The following is a 24190-nucleotide window of genomic DNA, read 5'->3' on the forward strand; positions in this document are numbered from 1 at the left end:
CCTTAATAGACACCACATATTATCCCTACTCGTACATTATCTAATATAAGTTCAAACTTTTTGATTCTTTTTTTCAGCTGCCGAAATGCCGGCATGCCGGGATGGCACAGGTGATGTGATAGCCAAGAATAGTTGGATCAGAATGATGCTATTCTTTCTCATTGTCACACTTACTGGAACATGCGTCATCTTGGTCCTCGTAAGTTTGACTAGACACCGCCTCAAACCTGGATTGACAAGCATTGTTTGGGAAAAGTAGACAGTTTCGTTCCAGGCCAATCAGTTATGGATGTTTGCTTCAACAGAAGCTAGGCACAATATTGCAAAGATTTCAGTGCAACATGGTAAAAATTAGTCTGTCACAAGACATCGGTCGACTCTCGCGGCTTAGAACATTAAAACATTAAACAATTAGTTATCACTCTTAAGTTGAAAGTTCTGAAGAGATGCCTGTTTTTTTTCCTTTGCTTGTTGGTCTTTTTTAATAGTGGTGGCTGGCAAGTTTTAACTTATCGCCCTAGGGATAATATGAAAAACACACTTCTATAATGAGCTTTCATTTTCAGATTGATTCTCAATCCTCGAGTGATTTGGCTTTGGAAATCGAGCTGCCATTTCTCAATTCAACTTCCAACCTCGCCAATCTCACTTTCTCCACCACACTGATAGCTCCTATTGAATCAGGCGAGTCTAACAACAATTTTCGTGCAATCAATGGATCGATTCTCAACATCGACGGAGAAGAGCCTAATTTCACGGTGAGCATTTCCACTTTTGAAGCCCCTCGTTTTTCTTCTTGGAACCTTCTTGGAACTTGTGCGCTTAGTGAACCGTGGGATTTCAATTGACTTTTCGTGTTCGTCGAGCGTTAATCCCGCTTGGTTTGGGTGGAGCTTTGTTACTACGTATAAAGTTGTAGGAGCTTGGGAAAGTGAGTACGTTTTCTAATCAAGCGTGTTTGTCTTGTGACTGTTCCAACATGATTTCATCTATCCCGCCCTAACGTGGAAGAAGAGTGCAAAAGACCATCCCGAGTGGGAAGCTTCGCCCATCCAACAGCAGCAGGTTGGAAGAAAGAAAGCCAACGGCGATGGTGCTTTGAATGTGCAAGTACAAAATGTAACTGTGGACCTATGTGTATGTATGTGTGTGAGTGAGTGTGTGTGTGTGTGTGTGTACTCGAGGCAAGAATTGGGGCATGAGCAAGGACGGGAGACGAATGAACGACCGTCGAACGAAGGAACGAACTATTGTTGATCCAAATGAAGGATTGGCTGGCTGGAGGCATGGTGCGTGTCTTTTCCCTTGGTTCGTTCGTGTTCTAATAAAGTGGGTGACTTGGGAAATCATCCTAAGAGTGTAACAGATTCGTGACGATAACGACGGGAGACCGCTGTCGAAAATAGGTAATACGTACACTGGCACAGCACTCTCGCAGGGATGAAAGAGGACTTCTTGTCGAAAACAACAATAACAAAAGCACCAATACTGTTCCTTTTGGTGACTTCTTTTCCTCGTCAATGCTTCGTCATTGGTTGGCTTTGACAGTTTTGGGACATCCCCTAGACTGCCAGGGACCAAAGTCTTGTGTCTCATAAGAATGGCCTAACAACTAATGCTGATCAAAACACATACATCCAACTGAGTGAGGATGAGAAGAGGGTCTCTTCTTTGCTCCATTCATTGATCTATATATTCAGGATCTCAGCTCACGTTTCCCCTCTTTTCTCTTCTATTTCAGCTGGACGCAGCCATCATGAGCTGTCTCCTGAGTTTAATCGTGATATCCGTATTCCTTCACGTGAACTTTCTTATCAAATTTGTGGCCATGATCTTGACGTCAAGCGCTCAGTTAGCCATCTTCTTTGGCATCATTAGACACCATCAGAGTGTTCCATCATGGACAGATTCACAAGAGGAAAGGTAAGACCGACTGGGTGGTGGCAAGTCTGACGAGCCGTTCGAGTCGTCCTTCGAGTCCTTCGAGTCCTTCGAGTCATAAGGAAGGACGTGCCAAAAGCTCGGCTCTTAAGTCATAAGCCTTTCACATGCAAGCCATCGCTACATATTGTATGTACGTAAAAACAAGAATGTATCAGATAGATATGGCTGGTTAGAAAGACGAGCCAGATAAAGCGTGTTCTTGTTCTTGCACATTCTTGCACTTGCATCCCGAGAGCCGAAAGGATACTTCCCTTTTCATGCAAACCTGGATTCTTGGAATCTACTAAACTAACAAAACCTGTGGACTACGTATTAAATGGTTTTTGAACCCTTTTAAGACTTCAAGGATTGTGGATCATCCTATATTTCATTTCTAAAGTAGCCGCTTCATGCTCACTCTCAAAAAGCCAACAAATGTGAGCAACTTCTTTACGTATTAATTTGGCAATTCATTGAAAGTGAAAGGTGGAGAGAGCTCCAGTAATTTTATGAGCACAATGATATTTGTCTCGAGGGCAAGAACAACCAACAAAGAGTGAACTTCGTTTGAAATTGTTGTCACTTTAGTGCACCTGTGTCACGAAATGGAACCAAGTTTAGTGGCTCTGCAATATGTTCAGTATGTTCTTGTTGCTGCCGCTATTGATGTTGGTAGTGTTGGTAACGGAGGTGGTCTTGGTGGTCTAGGTAGTGGTAGGGAACGTCAAGATCTAGAAGTGTTGGTGAAATGGGGATCCTCCCTATCCTACCGTAGGGTTGTACACCACCTTGATTTGTCCTTGCTGTGACACACTGGTTTCGATGCATTTTGCCCAACACACACAAAGGTCGCTTGAAGGCCAAAAGAACATCAGGTTCCAACTTGGTCGGAAAATTATGCTGAAAGGAAAGACGACCTCATTGCTTGGCTCTGTACGTGCACTTCCATATTTCGCTGTATTGTACGCTTCAGTGGCGGAACCCGTAGAACTACAAAGGAAACACTTTGTATTCCTGCTCTGAAGTTTTCACCATGTACCACTAAACTCCTCCTCAGTCTTCGAATGTACTCTCACTCTGGAATCTCACTCTCGTGACCTTATAAATATAATATTGACTTATTGTTTGTCCATCCATCTCGTAATTGCCATTATCATTACTATTGCTATTATCATTCATACCATCAACGAAATGCTGCTCTTCTCACAGTTGTGCTTGGCCAATGTGGTTCCAATTTGCCTTCACCGTTGGTGTCATGTGTTTCCTCTTGCACATTTTGGACCGTCAATTTGAGTTCACCTCTCGAACGGATTTTCTCTTTCGAAACAAACTCAGCACCGAGGAGGAAGGGGTGGACACCATGAGAGGCATTAACAAGATTCTGCTGGAAAACATTCTTCCGGCCCACGTGGCCGAGCACTATCTTCTTCAAGTTCGAGGCCAGCCTTCAACCCAGAGCACTGCCGTAAGTAATTGAAATTAATCACACCTTTGTTCCTACGAGTAAAAAAGATGAACTGACCGAAATTTAGCCTACGCCTGTGAGTGGTTTTCCACATTTTTAGAATGAGCTTTAGGTGCACAATGTACATATAAATGGTTTGGTTCCAAGTAATACAAACACATTCACCTTCACCATAACACCATTCCAACTAGGTATTGAAAGCGAGATAGAGAGAAGCAAATACTCTGAATAAACGTATGGTTGTCAGACTTTCTAATTCAGAAAAATACGTTTGCTATTGGTTCTGATTGGCTGATGATCGATTAATTTTCAACTTACTTTCGAGAAGGCCTTAAGAACAAATAGATTAGCAAAGTTAAATGAGTGCTTAAAAGTGGGTACCGTAACTATCTTTCCAGTAAAAATATCATTATCACCAAAACGGTCGTTGTAAAGCAAGGTTTTTGAGCCTAACAATCACTGGGGTCACCGTTTTTACCGTCTTTACCGTTTTCTTGACTATCAATGTGATGCACTGGCCAAAAATATCTCAAATGCCAGTATGATAAGTAATACAAGGGCCATTTTTCCTTTAAAAAGTCCATACCTGACAATTCCTTTTATCTAACTTTTTCAAGGCAGGGGAATTGTCTTGACAAATGAATTTTGTTTTCATTTTACTTGGCATTTCTTTTGCTCACGAAACAACTAGCATCCCTCGAATGATTTCAAATTTCATGCATATGGCCGACTTCTTCACATTTCTTGCAAAAAAAACTTTTTATTCAAGTATGAATCGCTATCATACCTAAAGGCGGTTTCAACACACGCCTTTGCTACTTTAACAACTAATATCAATCCTATTTGTGAGGAGATTTGCAGGTGCTTTCTTGTAAAAGCCTTGGAAAATTACCGCATGAAAAAGCAAAACAAATGAATCTTGAATTTAAATCGAATAACCCAATCAGTATTTGAACCACTAGACGTTCACATTTCAATTCATCATTAGACCTATCAGCTTTTTAAACTGACCAAAGCAAATCTGCTTTTTTCCCTTTCACCCCTAATTTTGAAGCATGGGCAAAATTTGACAGAGTAAAGGGGAAGAGATCTAAGCTCTACTTAATTGACTAAAACTGACGGGGAGCTCAAAGCTCGACGAAAAATGTCCAAATATGGAATATGATGATAATGATGATGCTGACGCCGTTGCCTTGGCAAGGTCGACAAAAAGAAGGAAGGAAAAAGATGAGAGGAAGAAGAAGAAGAGCTTCTATCAATTTTCTTGATCCTCTTATTTTCTTATTTCAGGAGCTCTACAATGAACGCTATGAGAATGTGGCCGTGATGTTCGCTTGTATTCCTAATTACAAAGAGTTCTACGATGAAAACGACATCAATAAGCAAGGGTTGGAATGCTTGAGACTCCTCAATGAAATCATCTGCGACTTTGACAAAGTGAGTGCCGCATTCTGAATGTTGATTTGACTTGAGGACCTTGACTTTTCCATTTGCAAGAATTTTGGAAAACAAATTTTCCTTCATTTCTGATAAGAACTTTTCGGGTAGGCGATCTGCTGGCACCTCTTCCCGATGTGTCAAAATTCAAGTGCAAGGACCACAATGATGAGCCTGAGCAAAAAAAAAAAGAGGAGATCTTGAAGAAGGACAGAAATAGCACTTTGAAAGGACTTGCTTGCATTGAAAGAGCAGGGAGAAAGAAAAAATAGGAAAGAAAAATCGTGAACGTGCGAAAATCGTGAGATCATGATTTCGATTGAGGTCGCTCTTCCAAATGGACATTATTTAGCTTTGAACAATACTGACTGTCTCTTGGAAAATGAAATTCTCGCTCTACAACCGATTACCACGCACCGCTCACTAGACATGCGTACCGTACACATACTGTTAGACATGACGTATACAATTGTATGCGTATATGTAACTACCAAGAGCAATTTCGACTTTTCTTTAAATGTATTTCTTTTTTCCAGCTCTTATCGAAGCCCAAGTTCAGCGTGCTCGAGAAAATCAAAACCATTGGAAGCACTTATATGGTTGCGGCAGGATTGCAACCGGGCAAAGAAGGAGAACGCGCCGTAAGTGCCTCCTCCCTTTCATCAAGGGAACGAATTTAGCCGAGAGAGATGTAATTGAATTTGACACGGCATTCATTGCGAATGACCAAATTGCTAGTCAAACCAACGCTTGCCTTCAATTTGAAGCTTGCATTCGCAATTCTATTCTCCAGTTGCAATTTGCAATTTGCAACCCGAACTGTCGTCAAGAGGGATTTGATGATTTCTCAAGGAGTCCTCCTACCCATAGCACCTCCAAAGCCATCCATATGTGGCGATCAATTCCTCGCGTTATTATTTATTAACGTTCATTCCCTTTGGTTGACAGTTTGATTGACTATTGAATATGAACTTTTTTTGAGGTCTCGATGAGAAAGGTCATGATTTACTGAAAGGAGTTTTGCTTTATTTATTCTAATCTCACAGAGCCTATTGACCTTGTTTCGTATCCACGTGAACCCCTGCACTCAAATTTTCCATGATGAAATCATTCCTTCTTTCCTTTTCAAGACCATACGTGAGCATCACTATTGTTCGATCTTGGTGGAATTCGCCGTGCAGCTGATGACCCTATTGGAACACATTAATCGGGACAGTTTCCAACGGTTTGCTCTCAGGGCGGGTCTCAATCAGGGCTGCGTCGTGGCCGGAGTCGTTGGAGCGCAAAAGCCACAATACGATATCTGGGGCAACACCGTCAATGTGGCCAGCCGCATGGAATCCACGGGGGAAATGGGTCGAATACAGGTAAGCCATCCGCAAATTGTGGCTGATTTATTGCACCATGCACCTAGCCCATAAAAACTACCAGGACTGCACATTCAGAAAAGGCCCAAGAGGATAGAGAATCGAGAAGAAATGTTACTAGTGCCCAATCTGTTGGCATATGCGATATGGTTCATTGATCACTTTGATTTATGTGGGGTAGTTTTGGATGTGGAACCTGAAGTTGTATGATGGGCCATAGCCGTTTTAGATGGTATTGTATTTTTTTGAAATATCGAGTGGTCTGGTTTCATCTTTTGCCTTTCCATTTGTGGGTGGCTGAGTGGGCCCAATGATGAAGCTTTTCAATAGCGCTAAAACTGAAAGCTCTAACCAAAACCAGTTGGCCAAAGAAATCCAAGTGGATGGAGCAAAAGGGACCAAGGGAACGATAAATCTTCATAATGCTTTTATTTTGCCGCAATGATTCCTTATTTTATGCCGTTATGGCTCCCGGACTATTGTGAGATCAATATATCTTAGAGAGTGAGGTGAGTGGCTTCTTAGGGGTTGGTGGTTTGGTTGGTTGGTTGGTTGGTTGGTTAGTGGGTGGATAGAAAGGTGTATGGGACGAAGGGGGAAAGGCAGAAAAGAGGAAAGAAGGAACACACGAACCAACGAGAAAAGGGAGGGGAAAGGAGACCTATTCCAAGCACCCATATATCACACATCCTTTGCCAAGAGAATTTGGGCAAATAAATCCCGAAAGATGAATATTTTTGTACAAAGACCGCTTTCCTTTGTACTTCCATTGGAATTAAGATTTCAAATCTCCAAATATGAGTGAAACTTGAGGCGTAAAGACATTCACGCTTTATGGACCATCCCATGCCACGGTCTGGACTAGATTTGGTGGGAAATGGGGTGAGGGAAAAGGAGCGATGAGACATGAAGCTAAATGTTACTTTTATTGGCAACATTAATTTCGCCCCCCAAGGAAAACGTCTTTTGAAGGCTACGAATCCTATCTTCCTGTTGTTGTGTATGATACCCGTCCTCTTTTATGAAGTATAACTATTCTACCTCAGACTACAAATACAGCGCTTGAGCTTCGAGGAGGCGCCTCAGTCTCCTTCACCTTTATAAACGAGGTAACCCAAACCCCCCAACAGAAAAAGTCTTGAAAATGTCAAGCTTCATACGGACCTGTGAGGTGAATCCGAGTCTCAGTTTAGCACTTATGTGGATACCCTTGGTATTAACTCGACTAGGGATGGGATGGGGATTCAATTTGACAGGGAACGTACTCTATTGTACAGGCCAAGATGCACTCCGTCTTACACAACACAGCCCACATCCAGCTGCTATCTGAGACTAAAAAAAGGCAAGAAAACATCTATCAGTGAACAATGAAGAAGACAGACATTCAGACAGACAGACAGGATCAAGCCCATTGCTTCTGGAGCATCCTGAGATATCAAGGCCATGTTATGAATTAGGAAAACATACCCCTTTTCCATTTCTAACGAGATAAAAGACAGAAGATTTCAAATTGCATGCCTAATTAAAAATGTCATCCAACTCGGTACCCACAATAAACAATAAACTCAATCATGTACTTCCACTGATACTCATCTTGGGCTTGTTTTCTCCACAGGTGACGGAAGATACGGCGAAAATTCTGATGGGAGCCGGACACGAGTGTCTTTTGCGAGGGCCCATTTTCGTAAAGGGCAAAGGCATCATCACCACGTATTTTGTGCGAACCCCATTTGACAAGAAATACAAGAAGCCCAACCCGGATGAGAGCAAGTACAAAAAGTATTGAGGAGGAACCCACGTCTCCTTCGGCAACCATGTAGAAGTTAGCAATGTAACCGAATACTCAAAAGAATGCCATGAAACCCAAAACTCAAATCTCATCGTAACCAAAATATAACTCATCACACCCGAAACCCACACACCCACCCATCCTCATGATTGAAACATATCTCTAATCTTGTAAAAACCCACCTTCTACTGTACATCACCCCAAGAAAATTTGCCATACTCAATAGAGTATCTAGAAATGGGGGCTACTTTCATATCTATCAATGCAACATTGACGGTGCTCTTCTGATAGTAGAATTTCGTATGAATTGGAAAATCCAATCTCAAATGAAAACCTCTTGAGATTGATAAGTTTACTCTGGGCAATTTCAGCAATAATGATTGACTTGGCACGGTATATCAGAAGCAATACGATATAGACCTTGGTCAGTGACCCCTATTGATTTTGGCACCACTCCTAATTAATTATCCTTGGCTCCACCACATGTTTCATGATGGGGCTGCCAAAATTCAAGTTGCACATGGAATTCGTCTGGCCTCTTTTAATATCCTTCATCCATCACTTCCCCTCACTCACACCTCAACGTGGTCAATCAAGAATTGGAACTCATTATTAAGCTTACACTGCAACGTATTATGACCCCTCTGGCTTCTGTGATAAATGTTGGATTAATCTTATATCGATTGTTGTTGTACCTATTTATTTAGTTGAGTAACTAGTAACATAGAACCATGAAATTGTGAAATTTATTCGTCAAGAAACGTGGCAAGGAATATGCCACAAGTTCCCAATAGTGTTAGGACACAAAAACATCGGAACCACTTATTCGAGTCACACTTTCTGCCTTATCCCTATTTGATTATTCAGGGAATGAATAAGTCGCGTTATGTGTTCCTGAAAGCCCTAAAAAGGTCTTGGATTCACAATTGGCTCCATTGTTCCACGATGACCCTTATATCATCCAGCATTGCTTATAACATGATTGTGACCCCCAATTAAGTCAATGATTAATGTACAACTTGATGTGACAAAGAAAAACTATCGAAGAGCTCCCAAGTGTCATACTGCGACAAACGTGCTTATGCAATATTTCAATGTTCTTTTGAAGATGAAGCTTTGAAATAAACGTAGTAGAGCGATTATGGTCCTTGTGATCCAAGGATGTTGAAGACTTCATTCATTTTGAGCATTTGCTGAAAGACAAATGATAGGTATCCCCTTGAGGTTCATTGTTGCGTCTTCCTCGATGGAGTCGGATGTGATTTTGGAGCTTTATTAATTGTCCTTTGATTAACTCAAGTCAATCTGGTCGGTCTTTACGTAGATGTATAAAATAAGAGTGATGATGCCTCCAGTTGATTTGGATGATGATTTTCCTATATGGGTATTTCGAAGCAACACATTCCTATAATTAGATCTTAATGCTACGCTTTGAAGTTTCAGAATAAAGGTAAACTGTAAGGGTGCAATCATTTCATCTTTGGTCGTCGCATTTGTCATCCACAATTCAGAGATGAAAAGCCGAAACAGTGAGCTAATGACGGTTCACTTCATATAGGACCCTGTTTGGGTTATGAATTTCTTCTGTTGGTGTGTCGGTAGAACATGGACAATAATACCATCTCAGTTGACTTGGGTTTTTTTGTTGTTGTTGCTTGTTGGTGTTGACGTAGCTCATCGTTGGCACTACGAGTACATTCTCTATCTATATACATCCTCGGGTGGGTCGATCGTGTTCGGGAAATTTTCTCGGAACTTTCCGCCGAAGGTTACGCTTAATGGATTCCTCCCTCCAACGGAAGGAAGGAAAACAAAATGGAAGACGGGATTTTCATCTGCTGCATTTCGCGGTGGGGGATCCTGAACTTCACGTACGGAGGATGATTGCCAAAATTAGACGCTGTGGGAGAAGCAGTGCAACCAAGAATTTACATCAACGTACCCTGCCATCCCCCGTTCAGCAGACCTTGCTTCGAGATTCTCGCTTAAAGGGCCTATATACTGACTGGTTTGGCCTTCCCGCTGGTGGTCTAATAAATGGTTGATATCCACTAGAGGTCAAGGGAAAGCTTAAAGAAGCCCAAAAGTGCCCTGCGAGTGGCCCAGTGGAAAGGGTAATGTCTCTTCACAAAACGAGATTATTCCGAAGACCCTGACTAGTTGTCTCTATTTGGGAATGCTACTGCCCAGATACTTATCATATCATTAGAACAATGTCATACATATCAGGTTGAAGATGGTTATCAATGAAGAATTGAATGCAATTAAGCTCTGAAAGATAGCCCGAGAATGGGGATACATTGCCAAGTGAGCTCTAAAAAGCAATCAGTGCATACGATGGCCTAAATTAAAGACCCTGATGACTCTGCCCAAACAATAGTAGTTGTGTAAGTTTTAAATTGCGGTGCTGAATGATGGGCAACGCTGTTCCCGTTATCGCCCACTAGAGCTTTATCCACTCCTTCTACCAAATGAATGCATTCGATGCAGTTTTGCTTACTTTCAGATGGAAATCCTCGCTCCACCGGTCAAAATTTAACTTTTTTCCATCTCGCGATAAGAGAAGAGATTGATAAACCAACACTCAACGCTGCACATTTGGGTCACTAGTATTCAGTTCAGTCGCTAGAAAACTGCCGTCAAGTCATTAAGATTACAAAAACACTCTGATAAATGATATCTCATGGAAAAGAGCTCTAAAACCCTTGTAGCCCCTTCATAGACTAGACAGCTTGCTTGTGAGCAATGTGTCTCTTGGCAACCTCATTCATTGTTGGTTTTTGTGACTTAATTTAGGACCCAAATGTTTTAGGAACCTCTTTTAGCTCTCAACGATGACTTCCGTTGCTTCGATTGACGGCCCTTCAATAGGCTAACGACTATCCGCGATATCAGCGGATGCTTGTTCCTCAAGGTGGTTAGGATAGTGCTTAACTCAAACGAAGAAGGGCAATTGCGAAGGCGCGCTCAGGGCATCTCAATTTCTTCTTCTTCATTACCATCGCCATCATCATCATCACCACCACCACTACTACTACTACCACCACCACCACCAACAACAACAACACCATCTTCCTCTACTTCTCTACTTCGTCTTCTTCTTCGATGTCTTGACTGGTGAATGCGCCTCATCCTTTGCCGCTTTTCTAGGACTTCTTCTCTGGATCGGAAGACGTCTTAGGCATTGTGTGGGCTTTAACCGCTTGAACCCTCAGCCTCGGATGTCGGGGCCTGAGACCGATGGGCTGACATCTATAGACTGACGCATACGTGCGTATGGACCCAACTACACATGCATACATAGACGTGAGACGTGCACTCACACCGGGTTGAACTTGAAGGCAGTGGGCGAGGACGAAGACAGCCGCCCCAAAAGACACTGGATGGTGTGGATATCGCACACAGTGCGTACGAAGAACCAGCGACAAAATGGCAACACGAGCGATGCTTGAAGCCATCGTTGATGAACGGAAAGGGATCTTGAGAGATTCAAGGTTCGAGAGACACCTGATTGGCACCAACAATACCAAGTTTAGAAGACGCGTCAGTTACGTAGTGGATGTCATGGTGTCGATATTGCTATTGCTCAGGTACCAATTGACTTAATCGTATCGCGAGGCTTTTCTCCTTGCATCACTTTGTGTGCTTCGATAATCCACTTTGGACCAAAATGTGGTTCCATCAGGTAAGAGCATTGACACAATTCTCACCATTCGGAGGAGCTCATGATTCTGAATTATTACAGGTTACTACTGCCTTGGGGTTGCTAGTCATCATTCGAAATGTTAGGACACAAGATCTAACCGTGATTTATCCAGTGTCAGAGGAAAAGTCTGAGTCAAATTTACCACCGGTAGATCTGGAAGCTATCGAATCGAGGTACAAAGTCAATGCTAAACCAGAGCCTTACAAGCCAAATAAACCAGCTCCGCCGTTAGACAACATTCACGTAGATTATCATGGTACTGCCACGCCTATTCCTCATGCATTTTTCCCGACTACCCCATCTTTTTCCAAATCTCCGACCCGAGAAAGTGTCACTAACAAGCCCTTGAAGTATGAACCAACTGAAAGTTCGAAGGAAATTACTATCACCACAGTCAAAGAGGCCACAGACAAGGCTAAAGAGGTAGGAGTCAAGGCCAAGAAGAAGAAGAAGCCTAAAGTCTGGTCTGAAAAGGGAAAACGAAGAAGGATCGTGAAGAAGAAACGTTACCAAAAGAGTCGAAGTTTGATCCCTGTTTATCATGGCTTAAGGACAACATTTGCCCCCAAGCCCAGGCCCAATAAAGCAACGCCATTGCCGCCGAAAAGGTACACAACCCAGAATGCAAGTGCAGTGACAACAGAGCCGACGAAAAAGCCGGCCAAGACCAAAGGCACTACTCCGAAAACCACCCGTCTATCGCCAACGAGAACCTACTCTCCAGTGCAATTGCCTTTATTCGAGAAGGACAAGTTCGCCTCTATCGACGAATTCAGTTCCTCTTTTAAGTCAGTGAGAGCCGTCCCATACTTTCCTTCTACTGCTCCGCCTGCCAAAGAATATAAAGGTCCGACAGAAAATAAGGCCACCAGCTTCGCACCCAAGCCCAGCAAGAATTATGCGTACGCTTCTTACATACAAACTCCCAAGCCGATCAGATCTAAGCCGGCTTATTCTCCACGACCAGCCTTTTCTCCTCGACCTCGACCCAAACCCCAGAGCCCTTCCACCACTCCAAAAGTCCAAACCACTCCTGATGATGACCACGAACCTTCCTATGGGGAGCGAACACCTAATTATTCGTCTATTTCGCAAACTTACACCACGCCTGCTTCTAGTAGATACAGACACGCCAACCACAACAACCAACAGGGCGGAGCCAAGCCTTTGTCCATTATTACGACAAGTGCGCCGAATCACTCAGCTGGACAGTCGCTAATACCTTCTGAAAAACCTTTGGGTCGAGTGGAACCCACGGTAACGCCGGAAAACTACTACTCTACGCCTAAGCCTTCATATCACTCCACGACTCAAGCTAGTCACTCTTTAAATCCTCAAACTAGTTACTTTTCGACAACGCAGCCTCCTTACGGCTCGGACTCACCCTCTCAAACACCTTCCTATCACTCGACTCCCAGTCCGTCTTTTTCGCCCAGTTCTCATCCGGCATATCATACCACTCACAGCCCATCATTTTCGCCTAGTCCTAGACCTAGCTACCGTTCAACGCCCAGTCCATCGTACTCATCCCATCCTAAGCCAGCTTACCATTCCACCCCGAACCCTTCGTATTCACCTAGTTTCAAACCTGTCCATCATACCACTCATTTGTCTCCAAGACCAACTTACTCTCCGCAACCAGAGGTCACGTATGGAGGCCCACCTGGGTCGTCTCCATATCATAGCCCAAGTAGTCCAACTAGACTATATCCGACCACTCCTGCACCGACCAGTGCCTATGGAAGTGTGACCCCGGGGTATGGGTCCCCATCGCCAACAACGAAGCCCTTTATTCAAACGACAACCACGAGTTATGGGTACAATTCTGAGCCCTCTCAAGATGAATACGAATCAGATTATAACGAGCAAGACGATGAAATTGGCTACGAGGTAAGAAATTCATTCACCAAATGTCAGGGCTTCGAGCATGAGAGATAAACCTTTGTGTGGATGAACTCTTCGTGTTTCGCATTAGGACGGCGATTGCGTCTGTGCTCCATCTTTTCAAGGGGACTCTTTCTGTTTGTATAAGGTAGTCAGTCACTGTGTAAAATGCATGGAGTTTTTTTCTGGTCACTAGGGGTCCCACAGATACGGTGGGCAACCTTTACTCTTCAGCTTGCCAATGAAGTAACGGGTGTGTCAGTTCTCGTTCAGTTGACACCAATGACATAGAAGCAAGGAAGAAATATCGATTTTTTTGCCATGCAAAAACGTACTTGATTTTCATTGAGTGTCTTGAGACTGACACTGATAGCAGCGCTAGGTAACTCAGAAATTTGAAGATCGAAACAATTACAACAATGCAAAAAGTCCCACAATTTACCCGACGTAATGAACCAGTCCATCGCTCTGAGGAATACCCCAAAAAGCATTATCTTGTCGATGTTCCACTCAGGCAATGAAAATACCGGGCTTTTTCACTGTTTTTTCCGGCCAATGTGAACTGCTCGAGCGAGGTCTTACTCGTTGTTTCGCCGCAAATGACGCTGCACTTGCGTTTTGCCATTACTACAGTAGGTGTCAAAAACGTTAGTGTACCTGAGTGCTTGACTGACTCGGCTGAGCCTGTATAAACGCGATCCCGGAATTGATTCCATGTGTCGGGTTTTGTCTTGGTGGATGTTGTTGTTTCCGATTTGGTGTCATCCCATCATCAGTTTCTAAGCCTCCAAGGCACGCAATGCCCTCAACCCACCAACTGTGCCATCTTCACCGGAGTCGTTGACTCTAGAGGATAATCAGAATTAAACCATTAACCTTGCACGCTTATTTGTCTGCAAAACACGAACTTCTGTCTTCTAAAGATGGAGGAGACGCAAAGTCTCGGAAATTAGAAATGAAGACGAATGAGGTCGATTCATCTCTTTGGCAATGATCTTAATACCTACATAAGAGACAATCTACGAGTTGCACAAAGAACCTTGGTCGGGGCCCGAAATCCTCCTTTTGATCTACGGGAATTAGTGAGGAGGGCTTTTTTGTGGCTTGTTCATCGGTCGCCATACAGATTGTCGGATTGGAATATAAAATGTGAATGCAGGTTCTGGTAACCCCTTGACATCCAAGAGCGCATTGGAGGTCAGATGGGGTCACCCAACGCACATCCTCGAGCATTTGCACGTGGTTTAAGTGGGTTTCAATCTACCTTATTTACTAGAACACGTGCGTAAAGCTCAGATTGAGTTTTTGGACCTATCCTCTACGCACACGTGTAGCGCACGCTTTTACGTGTACAGTACATGAATATACGGTTCACATGTGCATGTGTTTCCACGGTTTGTACGTAGGTACGGTTCATTCGCCTCTTTAGGCATGAGAAATAGCGCCAATGAGCTTTTATTTTTTGAGCATGCTCTTTGACACGAACACTCGATGAACACCTTGGAATGCATGCACAGCGGCACGAAAACGATGACGATGGATGATCACCATGATGATGATGACGACTAGGTTTGATCAACAACAGCGATGAAGCCTCTTCAAACGAACCTTTTCCTCGTCGTCGTCATCACCATCCTCTTCATCATCATGTCTTTGACGACCTTGGCTGAGGTGCATCTTGAAATCCATTCACACACCATGAACACGTTTCATTGAAGAGATGTCAAGTTGATCTGGACAGAATAGAAATCTGAGGCACAGAGGTCGTTGGTATTCATTGAATGATGGTTCTCGTGTTTTTGTTTCAGAAACGACCCTACTCGTTCCATTATGGGGTCAAAGATGAGCGCTCAGGGAACGATTTCTCGCGAGTTGAAGACAGCTCAGGACGTGTTACGACGGGCAGTTACAAGGTGGCCTTGCCCGATGGTCGGGTTCAAATTGTAAACTATGTGGCAGATGCAAGTGGGTATAAGGCCACCGTGACCTACGAAGGTGTGCCCGTCTTTCCCGATCCCAGCTACTACAAGCAACAACCACCAGCATCTGCCCCCTATTCTCCTGATGCATACGAGCAAAACCACGTGGATAACAATGCGGTGTTTGATTTCTCCCCATCCGTCGTACAATCGTACTACGTACCTTCAGAATCTGAAACGACTCTATCCAGAAGGACCTCCAGCTTTGCCAGTAGCACCACACCGCTGTTCTCGTCGACCACATTGGCACCATCAGCGGGTTTAAGACCGAGACCGAGGCCTATAAGAAGACGCAACATTCGTCACCAGAGCTCGTACCAACGCAGAAAGAGTCAAAACGAAATCACTACGCAAACATCGCGCGAACAAGACCGGAATCCAAAAGCTCGAGGGTTTCTACCTAAATATCCTCACTTTGAGCCCTCACCAGAGCACAACACTCCCGATGGGACCAAAGCCTTGACCAATAACGACAACCGTGAACTGAGGCGAGATGACAGAGACGAGACTACGGCAAGATCTGTGGCGTCCACCAGGCGGCAAACCACAGCTTCCACTCAACCAAGTACCACAAGTCACTACGAATCATTTCGATTAAACCCAATGACCACCACCTATGAAGGACCCACGCCCCCGGCTCGAAAAATCTTCACGTCTACGGAGAAATCTCGGCCAGAAACCACGACCACGGCAAATCAAGTCAACTTGAAATCCAATCACTTTCTCGGGCCCTATTCACCGAACAATTACCCTAATCAAAGCCAGGCCTCGCCGTCTCCATCTACGGCCTATATAGAGCCTACAACTTATCGACCTAGTCAATCCACACTCCTGTCCATTCTCAAGAAACTTTAACCTCTTGAATGTAGACTCATTTTGCGGATCCATTCCCCTCTAGTTCAATTTGAAAGCGACCATTTCATTATTTACTCGTACCTTGCATGTTTGTTTCCAATCATGTTGTACGCTCGTACGTGTTTCTTGGCCTCCCATAACTCCACTACCACGAGTAATGCCAATTTTTTAGTTCTCATCATCATATTGTGTTCTTTTCGGTATTCTATGTTGTTTCACATTATTTGCGAAATGATAGATACTTCTGCTCTGACAAGATAGACAAGACAGACACCGCTCAAATGAAATAAAAGCATGTTATTGTTTTCAGATGTGTCTTCTCATTGGCGTTACAACGGTCCAACTGCGTATTCTCTCTGGATCGCGTCCTTAAGGTTTGACTTATCAAGATACTTCATATGATCACCCAATTAACCCTTCAAGTAATCGCTGGGTAACACCAAATTCCGACATGGAACCTGGCCACTGGGTGAATCTTCCACTTCCGAGTTGTGTTATCGTGGTCTCCATCGAGCGTTCTTCCTTCGATAAGGAGCACTCGTTGGAGCTCAAAGACGAGCGAAAATAATTGACCTCGTTCACTTGAGGCCAAGGTCGGCGAGGAAGTCGGAGTTGAAGGTGGGAGAGGCACCTTCTTCCCCAGCTACGCACTGCGCATACCGTGTACCGGGTGCTACTACACTGGGAAGAACAACCAGAAGAGATGTAGCAATTGCATTTGAAGTAATGACAAAATTAGGGTAAGGTCGTTCCATTCTTTTTTCAAGATATGGTTGGTGGTTGTTATCATTGAGTAGTTGTTTTTTTTGTTGCGGCTGGTGTTTGTTGTTCTTGCTTCTTTTATCATTAGCATTATAGCTCCTGGTGGGATGAACGCCTTTAACTTGACTTGTAGTCCCGATGGCTTTTCATAGAAGAGGGGGAAGGCAACAGTTGCCAATCATAACCAAGCAGAAGAGATTAAGGGGACTCAACAAAAGGTATCAAATGAACCTACGATACAAAGCAAAGAAAGAGATTAGATGCAAGCTCATTATATTGCGAGCAAGAGAAAAATGAAAAGAGATCACCCTAGGAAATTAGGAAGTACCACTAATACCTCGGATAACTATGAAGAATCAAGAAACAAGCAAGAACCCATTGAGACGGGCAATAACTATCTCTCATCGATACCCAGATGAAAGATCCGAGCTTATTTTGAGTCTAGCTTTAGACTTGCATAGAGGGGTATTGGGTTGTGGTAGGTTGTTCATGAATAATCAATGCTTTGTTTCTCCCACCTCAAGCCTCCAAATCATTTCCGCAAATCCCTCCTCTCCTTCTGAAAGAGATGATTGGCTCATCTGTCAAAAAAGACACAAACACTTTGTGTTTGTATTAAAAAAGAATCGAACCTTTCCCATCAATCTTGGGCAAAGTGGGTTTTTCATTAGTCGCCAGAACTTCAGGGGCAAATCCAAATCCAAATTGATTGGAGCTCTCTTCCTTTCTCTTCTCATCAAGATCAGATTATAAGAGCTTCTGACGGCAACAGAGATTGAGTTGGGAAGGGACAAGAACAGTTCAACACTGATGTTGAGAACCTTTTATTCGATGATTCGAACAAAATAAAAAGTGGTCATTTTGTTATAACTGTAGTCACTTTGTTCACATGTCGCTTTAAAAGTCATTTATGCTCGCAATGGGTAGGTTTTAACTAAATGAAGAAATAAGACACCACTTGCACGTTGTTCCGACAACTCAGATATCTGATACCTGCGTTCAGGGTAGGATTTAATGGCATATTATTTTCAGACTGAACATGAGCGATCTATAAATTTAGAAAAGAGGAATCGTATCAAAAATACAAGGATGACTATTTGACCCCAACTTGCACCACACAGTTGTGTCTTTTCTTTCGGTTCTGTCTTTCTCACTTTATGTAAATGTTAATCCATTGACTCAAACATTGACTCATTCATTCGCGAACACACGGGCTCAGTCGCTCACTTACTAACAGACCCACTAGCCTTTCTATTGGTTGCTTAAACCACGTCACGGGTCAATTTTTCCACGCAATTGGCGAGGAATTCAATTTTGTCCCTCGTGGCCGGATCCTCATGAGACTGAGCGAGAAGTCTGTCCTCGACTAGTCTGGGGAGGTCCGCACCAAAAGGCAATCCGTGCATAAGGGTCGAGATGTCAAAATCAGCGTCCAAAAGGCCGAAGGGCAGTTGAATTCGAACATTCTGAATGGTGCCTTGATTGACCTCGAGTTCAACCACGATTTCGGGCGAATTCACCGAGCACACCGAGGAGAAGAACTTCTCGGGAAGATCAAAGCGTTTGGAGATCTAGTGGAATAAAACCCAAACAAAAAAATATAGTGAACTTTCCAGATTATGTCATATTAATAAGCCATCCAAGGAGATGTAACTTTTACTTTAACTTTGTAATAGAGACATCTTTATCGCAGTGTTCAAAAGCATTAACTTTGGTTTTCACTGATCATGCTCTCCCTCGACATGGGCTTCTTAGAATCGAACTATTTCCTGTTGTAAATAAGCGATTTGTCGTAAAAACAATCTTTGCATTGTGTGACAATGGCTCTATCATTAGACATTTAGCGATCTAGCTACTGTAGATTGTTATGCGAGGGCTTATTTCATGGGATAATTGTTTTTACAGCATTCCATACCATTTACAATAGCATTCATTTGATTCGAAGAGAAAATCTTGCTTGACCAAGAAGTTCATTACTTACACGTGTTAATCACTCCCAAAAATTTCATACAGTGCAAATGAAGGCTTGCTTGGGTACCGTATTGGTTGAGCAACCGCTTTCCTATTTACGAATCCTGGTTCGATCCCAGGGAAGCCGAGTTCAAGCTTCTTTGCGGTATTTAATTACAGGATAAGTTCCTGCTCTTACAACTTAAATGGGCAAATTTGCGGTCATTCCCAAAGGTGAGGTAATAATTAATGTTGTGATGTGACAACGAAGCTGGAATATCCCTCAATTGGGAAACCAATAATTTAGATAGCAGGCCGAGCGAGAGAGCTCCCATCTGACTTCGTAACAAACAAAACAGTGCAAATGTATTTTTAAATACTTTACCTTGAACTTCGGGGTTTTGCCAAAAATCCATTGGTGGCTTTGGAGTTCCTCTCTCAGTTTGGTGATTCCTGGGAACCAGCTCTCATCTGGGCGTATCATTTGGAACCCTCTCTGCTGACAAGCCACTTCCATTCCGCCATCTTGCCCATCCAAGGAAGTCCGAAGGAATTCCCAGCCCAAAGACTCTTGCAACGATTCCACATCTACAGAGGGGTCCACAGCGCACACATTCTTCACGGGCACTCGCACACTTTGAGTGGCACGCGTTTCGACTCCGGTCTAACCCCCCAAAAATGTAAAACTGGTCATGCCTTTTGAAGTCAGCCGAGCAAATAATCAGTTGTGTAATCCAAAAGCTATTCAGAATTCAAATGTATGATCTGTTATCGAGTTTAGGTTACAAGGGGTAAATAAGATGCCTTTGGATTCGGAGATTTAATGCTAGTCATACTTACTGCTTTGGAGTTGAGAGCCTCGTGAAGAACACATTCATTCACATCCACAAGAACAGTGCAATGATGGTAAGCATTATCCTTACCCAACTTGGCGGCTGTACCAGATATCTGAAACGCAGAAATTAGCCAGCTTGGACGGATACCAATTGATTTTGGAATTACCTTATATTTGTCATCCAAGACGATATCTTCACGTTTATTAACGCTAACATTTAAATCGGTCAACCTTCAAATGGCCGAACAGATCACGTCCAAGTTGTGCTTTCGATGATATTCGGATCTTTGTGTGAAGAAGGTGCAATTGATGTTGCCCATGTCATGAAAAACGGTGCCACCGCCACTGTTGCGTCTAGCCAAATCCACATCCGAGTTCCGGATATAAGGCACGTTCGATTCGGTCCAGGGGTTTTGATGTCTACCAATAACAACGCAAGGGTCATTTCGCCACAACAGGAGAAGATGCTGAAAGATGAGAGTAAATAATGATTTTCCACAGAGTCCTTAAGGTATGCAACCAACCCTTCGCTTGAAGTCGTGGTGACGGTACAGCCAATCCTCTAAAGCCAAATTCGTGAAGATATCTGACGACTGAGATATGAACACTTGTCGCACAGGTTCGGTTTGTGGATAGATCTGGGCTTCTGACCGGGTGGATAAGTGTCGGGAACCCCACTGGCCAATTGAAGAGCATGCCGACTGGTTCACCGTCAAGGATAGAGCTCGCTGTGCCGAGGCCTTTAGAGCCATGCCCACTAGGTTCAAGGCCATTTTGACGGCGGCACGAGGGACAGTAATTGCAATGAATCACTACTTGTATGCAGGTTTGGCAATCACTCTGTGGCACACACTCACTCCAAACAAATGACAATGCTGTATAGCGATTTAATCACCTCTACTTCCACTAGCTTCTCTTCCTAACAAGAGGTTTGATTACTTTCCCGAGGGGCTGACAAATGGATGAGGTAGCAATGAAGTTCCCAAGTGAGATGGAACCACTTGGCCGTCAAATGGCGATCCAATCCGGATCGTCGAAGGACAATAGAGTCGTGAAACACGGAACTCAATGAGGGCATTTGGATCCCGTGGGTGGTGTCAGCAAGCCACCAACATGAATGAAAATCCAACTGTATCAAATGCGGGGGTGGGCGGTGGCGTTTCAATTGCGCTTAGTCACCTGCAAGTAAGGAGTTCAAACCATGGAAGTCACTAAAATTTTCTTCTCAAGAACGAATGAAACTATCGGGAGAGGCGATCCAAAAGCTGGGGTTCAAACAAAATTGGGAACAGGACGATCCAACTAAGAGGGAGCGAGAATGTGAATAGATTTTGAGGTCAGGGGAGGAATTTCAATAAGATAGGGTGCAAGCCTGAAGTGGGTAGTGCCAGCCCAAGCTAAGCCAGGCCAACGGGCACGCCCGAGAGGAAACGTTTTCTTGGGTCGAAAGGGCGTCACAGGCTCTAGGCGACCACAAAGGAGGGGAGGAAAAGGCGGGCCTAAGGGGATGGGGATGAAACGGACGAAAAACGTTTTCCCGGCTTGATCTTTTCAAGTGAAGCGTGCTGGATTAATCTGGCAATCATGTCGGCAATAAAGTGTTCCCGCAAATGTAAAAACCCAAACAAACGCCCATGGATAAGGTCATCCAGTCTAGAATCTAGGTCAGACTTACGCCGATCGATCGCTCCATCACACAATTGGTGTATTTGTTATTCATCACACAATTGATATATTTGTTAATAAAACAACCTTGAATAACAGGTGGTATGCCGGATTGACCCTCATAATGTTACCTTACTTCTCTGAAACAGTATTATAAAATCCCAAGACCGATTGCCTTCCAAGTTGACATTTTTCTGAGCTAGCTAGAATTGTAAAACACCGCTTTCTGACAGTCAGGACACGGACATACTTCTGTTCTGTTAGCCCTTGGGCCTAGGGTTACCTGGATAGACAATCCGAATCTGTGGGCGTGAAGAAGAGCGAGAGTCCAAATGAGCAAGTCAAGGGCGGGAGATAATAACCGGACGTTTTCCAACAATGGAATGAGACAAACCACTTGGAATGATTCGAACTTGGGAATTGTAGTCCACTCTTTGAATGCATGGACACTGGCAGATCTTGTTTGGCAGGGTCTCGGGCCCGTACGATCAAGATTCTCACCATGTACCAACCAGCTGACCGAACTTGGGATACCCGCTCAAAGCCACACACTCTCAGGCCACATCCATGAAGCCAGTACCCCCAGTCAAGTCCATCCAGATCCAGTGAACAGACGGAGGAGCACCTATGATCACAGGCATGGAGGACGACGGGCCTGACCTCCCCTCGCACCGAACTACAGAGCAGAATAAGTTACTAAGGAGCTGACTGGCTGGCGAGTGGCTCTCGGCAGAGCCGAGTGCTGAGTCCATTGAGGCTGGCAGGGATGCACGGACGCGGGCACCGCCGATGGAGAGACTGTTTCAGTGGGATCAAGACCCTTCCATCCATCCATCCATCAATCAATGGCTGAGTGGAATTCAATTCTCAAAGTCTAAACTAATATATAAAGATAGAACGGCTCCTGGCGGGCTGGTTGGCCCTCGACCGAGCCGACTCATTCCAAGACCCGATCAACCCCACCCCCGAATCGCGTTCCACACTAATTAGCTAGCTAGCTGGATTAGAGAACAAAGACTGATTGTTCGAATGCTCTCTCTTCTGTTCGAAGATTGTTTAAAAAAGATCAGGATTCCGCGTGTTAGCACCTAACAACCAAGAACTTTGAGCCCATACTTGCTTATCACTTGGTTCCTAGGTGAACGAACAGGGACCAAGCGGGTTGTCTGGGGTGGATCGTCAAATGGACGGGAACGGGGAAAAGCGATACAGAAATTTGAAGAAAAAAAATTAGGCCAGTCAAGACCTTGTCACTCAGTTTGAGGACAGATGAGACGACTTCAAGTGTCATCACAAACGAGTTGGTAACAGAGGCCAAGGAACATGCGTGGGGACCTTGGGGACCCATATTGAGCTCAGTTGGTAACTGGAGAGAAGTCCCCGAGAATATGTCTATTGACCCCGGGCCGACTTACACGCCAGGTTATTTTTCTTCAAGTAAGTCACACTCCGGGCACAGGTCCTCATAAAAAGGGACATGAGATAATGGCTATTAAAGATATTCCGTGATCTAGCAACATTGCCTCCTATCACGGTAAAGTGATGATTCGTATTGCTCAACCTCTTATTTCCGAGATGGTTGAGGTTGCAGGACTCCGGGGACTCGGTCCGGTAATTTTCAAATCGGATGGACTGCAAGCCCCGATCCAAGAACTATTTCATCCCAAAATATCCCTTACGGCCAGGGTTTTAGGGCCAATGACGACAGGGCTGTGCAATGTGAGGTTATAAAGTTGCGCCGTCAAGAACTATCTGAAGGATTTGTTAAAAGCGTTTAATTTCTCTTTATATGTATGATATCTTCCCTTATAATCATACCTTCAAAAAGTTTGGAAAACGGTACCGTGGATTGTAATCACGATCAATTTCAAGAACTAAATTTCCCGCATTGTCAGTGGCTAGTCCAGTCAAGCACAAGTCTTTAAATAATCAGGATATCAATGGCGACGGCACTATCTAAACCGTACGCTCTGTCAAGAAGATTAGCTCTCGATATGTCCGGTAAAGCATGGTTGTCAATACATGGTCGTGCATATTCTTGTTTTCATAGATAAATGTGTTTTAGTCATAACTGTATCTATAATTTTCCGTATCGTGGGCACAATTCCTAGATTGATTCGGACAGAAATTTCGTGACACTTCAATATAGCTGCCATTTATTTAGGAAGACCCGCAGAGGAAACATTGGAAACGTGCGTTCTCCGCTCCCTGAATTACGAGACCTAATATTTTACTAAAACTTTAGTCCAATAAAGAAGCAGTTGGCAGATGCGCTAATAACGGCCATCATATGAGCCATCTGAGTATGAGTTTTATTATCAATGCTTGTCTGAGATAAAAATGATTTTGTCCGACCAATTGCACACAATCTTGGTAATTTTGATATTGAACTTGAGGTTACGAGTCGTTCAAAGGTAGAAATTTGCCCTTCAATTCAATGTTGTAGGTCGAACTTGCCCAAGTTTCCGTGATGAGCCTTTCTTTTGAAACAAAAAGTTGAACAGGTTAATCTTCCCTTAAGATGTCTTATGGTCGTAGTTTCCAGACACGTGGCTGGAATAGTTGGAAAGGGC

At 43.8% G+C, this 24190-nt stretch overlaps 3 protein-coding genes across 3 annotated transcripts in view; 2 read left to right on the forward strand and 1 right to left on the reverse strand.

Annotated features, from left to right (window-relative positions):
- LOC131882946 (adenylate cyclase type 2-like) overlaps positions 1–8750 on the forward strand; it is a 34453-nt gene extending 25703 nt beyond the window's left edge. The window contains exons 15-22 of the mRNA XM_059230241.1: positions 78–199; positions 567–758; positions 1742–1923; positions 3133–3388; positions 4679–4825; positions 5362–5466; positions 5956–6192; positions 7808–8750. Coding sequence (XP_059086224.1) covers positions 78–199; positions 567–758; positions 1742–1923; positions 3133–3388; positions 4679–4825; positions 5362–5466; positions 5956–6192; positions 7808–7978 — 1412 coding nt within the window. The 3' untranslated portion in view covers positions 7979–8750. The remainder of the gene's footprint in view (positions 1–77; positions 200–566; positions 759–1741; positions 1924–3132; positions 3389–4678; positions 4826–5361; positions 5467–5955; positions 6193–7807) is intronic.
- A 2901-nt stretch (positions 8751–11651) lies between these two features.
- On the forward strand, positions 11652–16728 carry LOC131883430 (adhesive plaque matrix protein-like). Its single transcript, XM_059230906.1, has 3 exons — positions 11652–11666; positions 11727–13577; positions 15380–16728. The coding sequence occupies exons 1-3, from the start codon at positions 11652–11654 to the stop codon at positions 16403–16405; spliced, it is 2892 nt and encodes a 963-aa protein (XP_059086889.1). The 3' UTR covers positions 16406–16728.
- A 1397-nt stretch (positions 16729–18125) lies between these two features.
- On the reverse strand, positions 18126–22366 carry LOC131883299 (lipoyltransferase 1, mitochondrial-like). The gene is given in 6 exon segments (XM_059230739.1): positions 18126–18738; positions 19503–19781; positions 19958–20065; positions 20120–20419; positions 20477–21131; positions 21901–22366. Coding segments are annotated over 5 exon segments (1245 nt in total). The 5' UTR covers positions 20726–21131; positions 21901–22366; the 3' UTR covers positions 18126–18429.
- Positions 22367–24190: the final 1824 nt, after the last annotated feature.

The sequence above is a fragment of the Tigriopus californicus genome, chromosome 7, assembly GCF_007210705.1.
Source record: "Tigriopus californicus strain San Diego chromosome 7, Tcal_SD_v2.1, whole genome shotgun sequence".
Classification (NCBI taxonomy): domain Eukaryota; kingdom Metazoa; phylum Arthropoda; class Copepoda; order Harpacticoida; family Harpacticidae; genus Tigriopus; species Tigriopus californicus.

Bases quoted from the DNA above. Each gene is read 5' to 3' on its own strand.
- LOC131883430 (XM_059230906.1), top strand. The intron at 13,578-15,379 runs GTAAGAAATTCA...TTTTTGTTTCAG, and splicing joins ACGATGAAATTGGCTACGAG to AAACGACCCTACTCGTTCCA.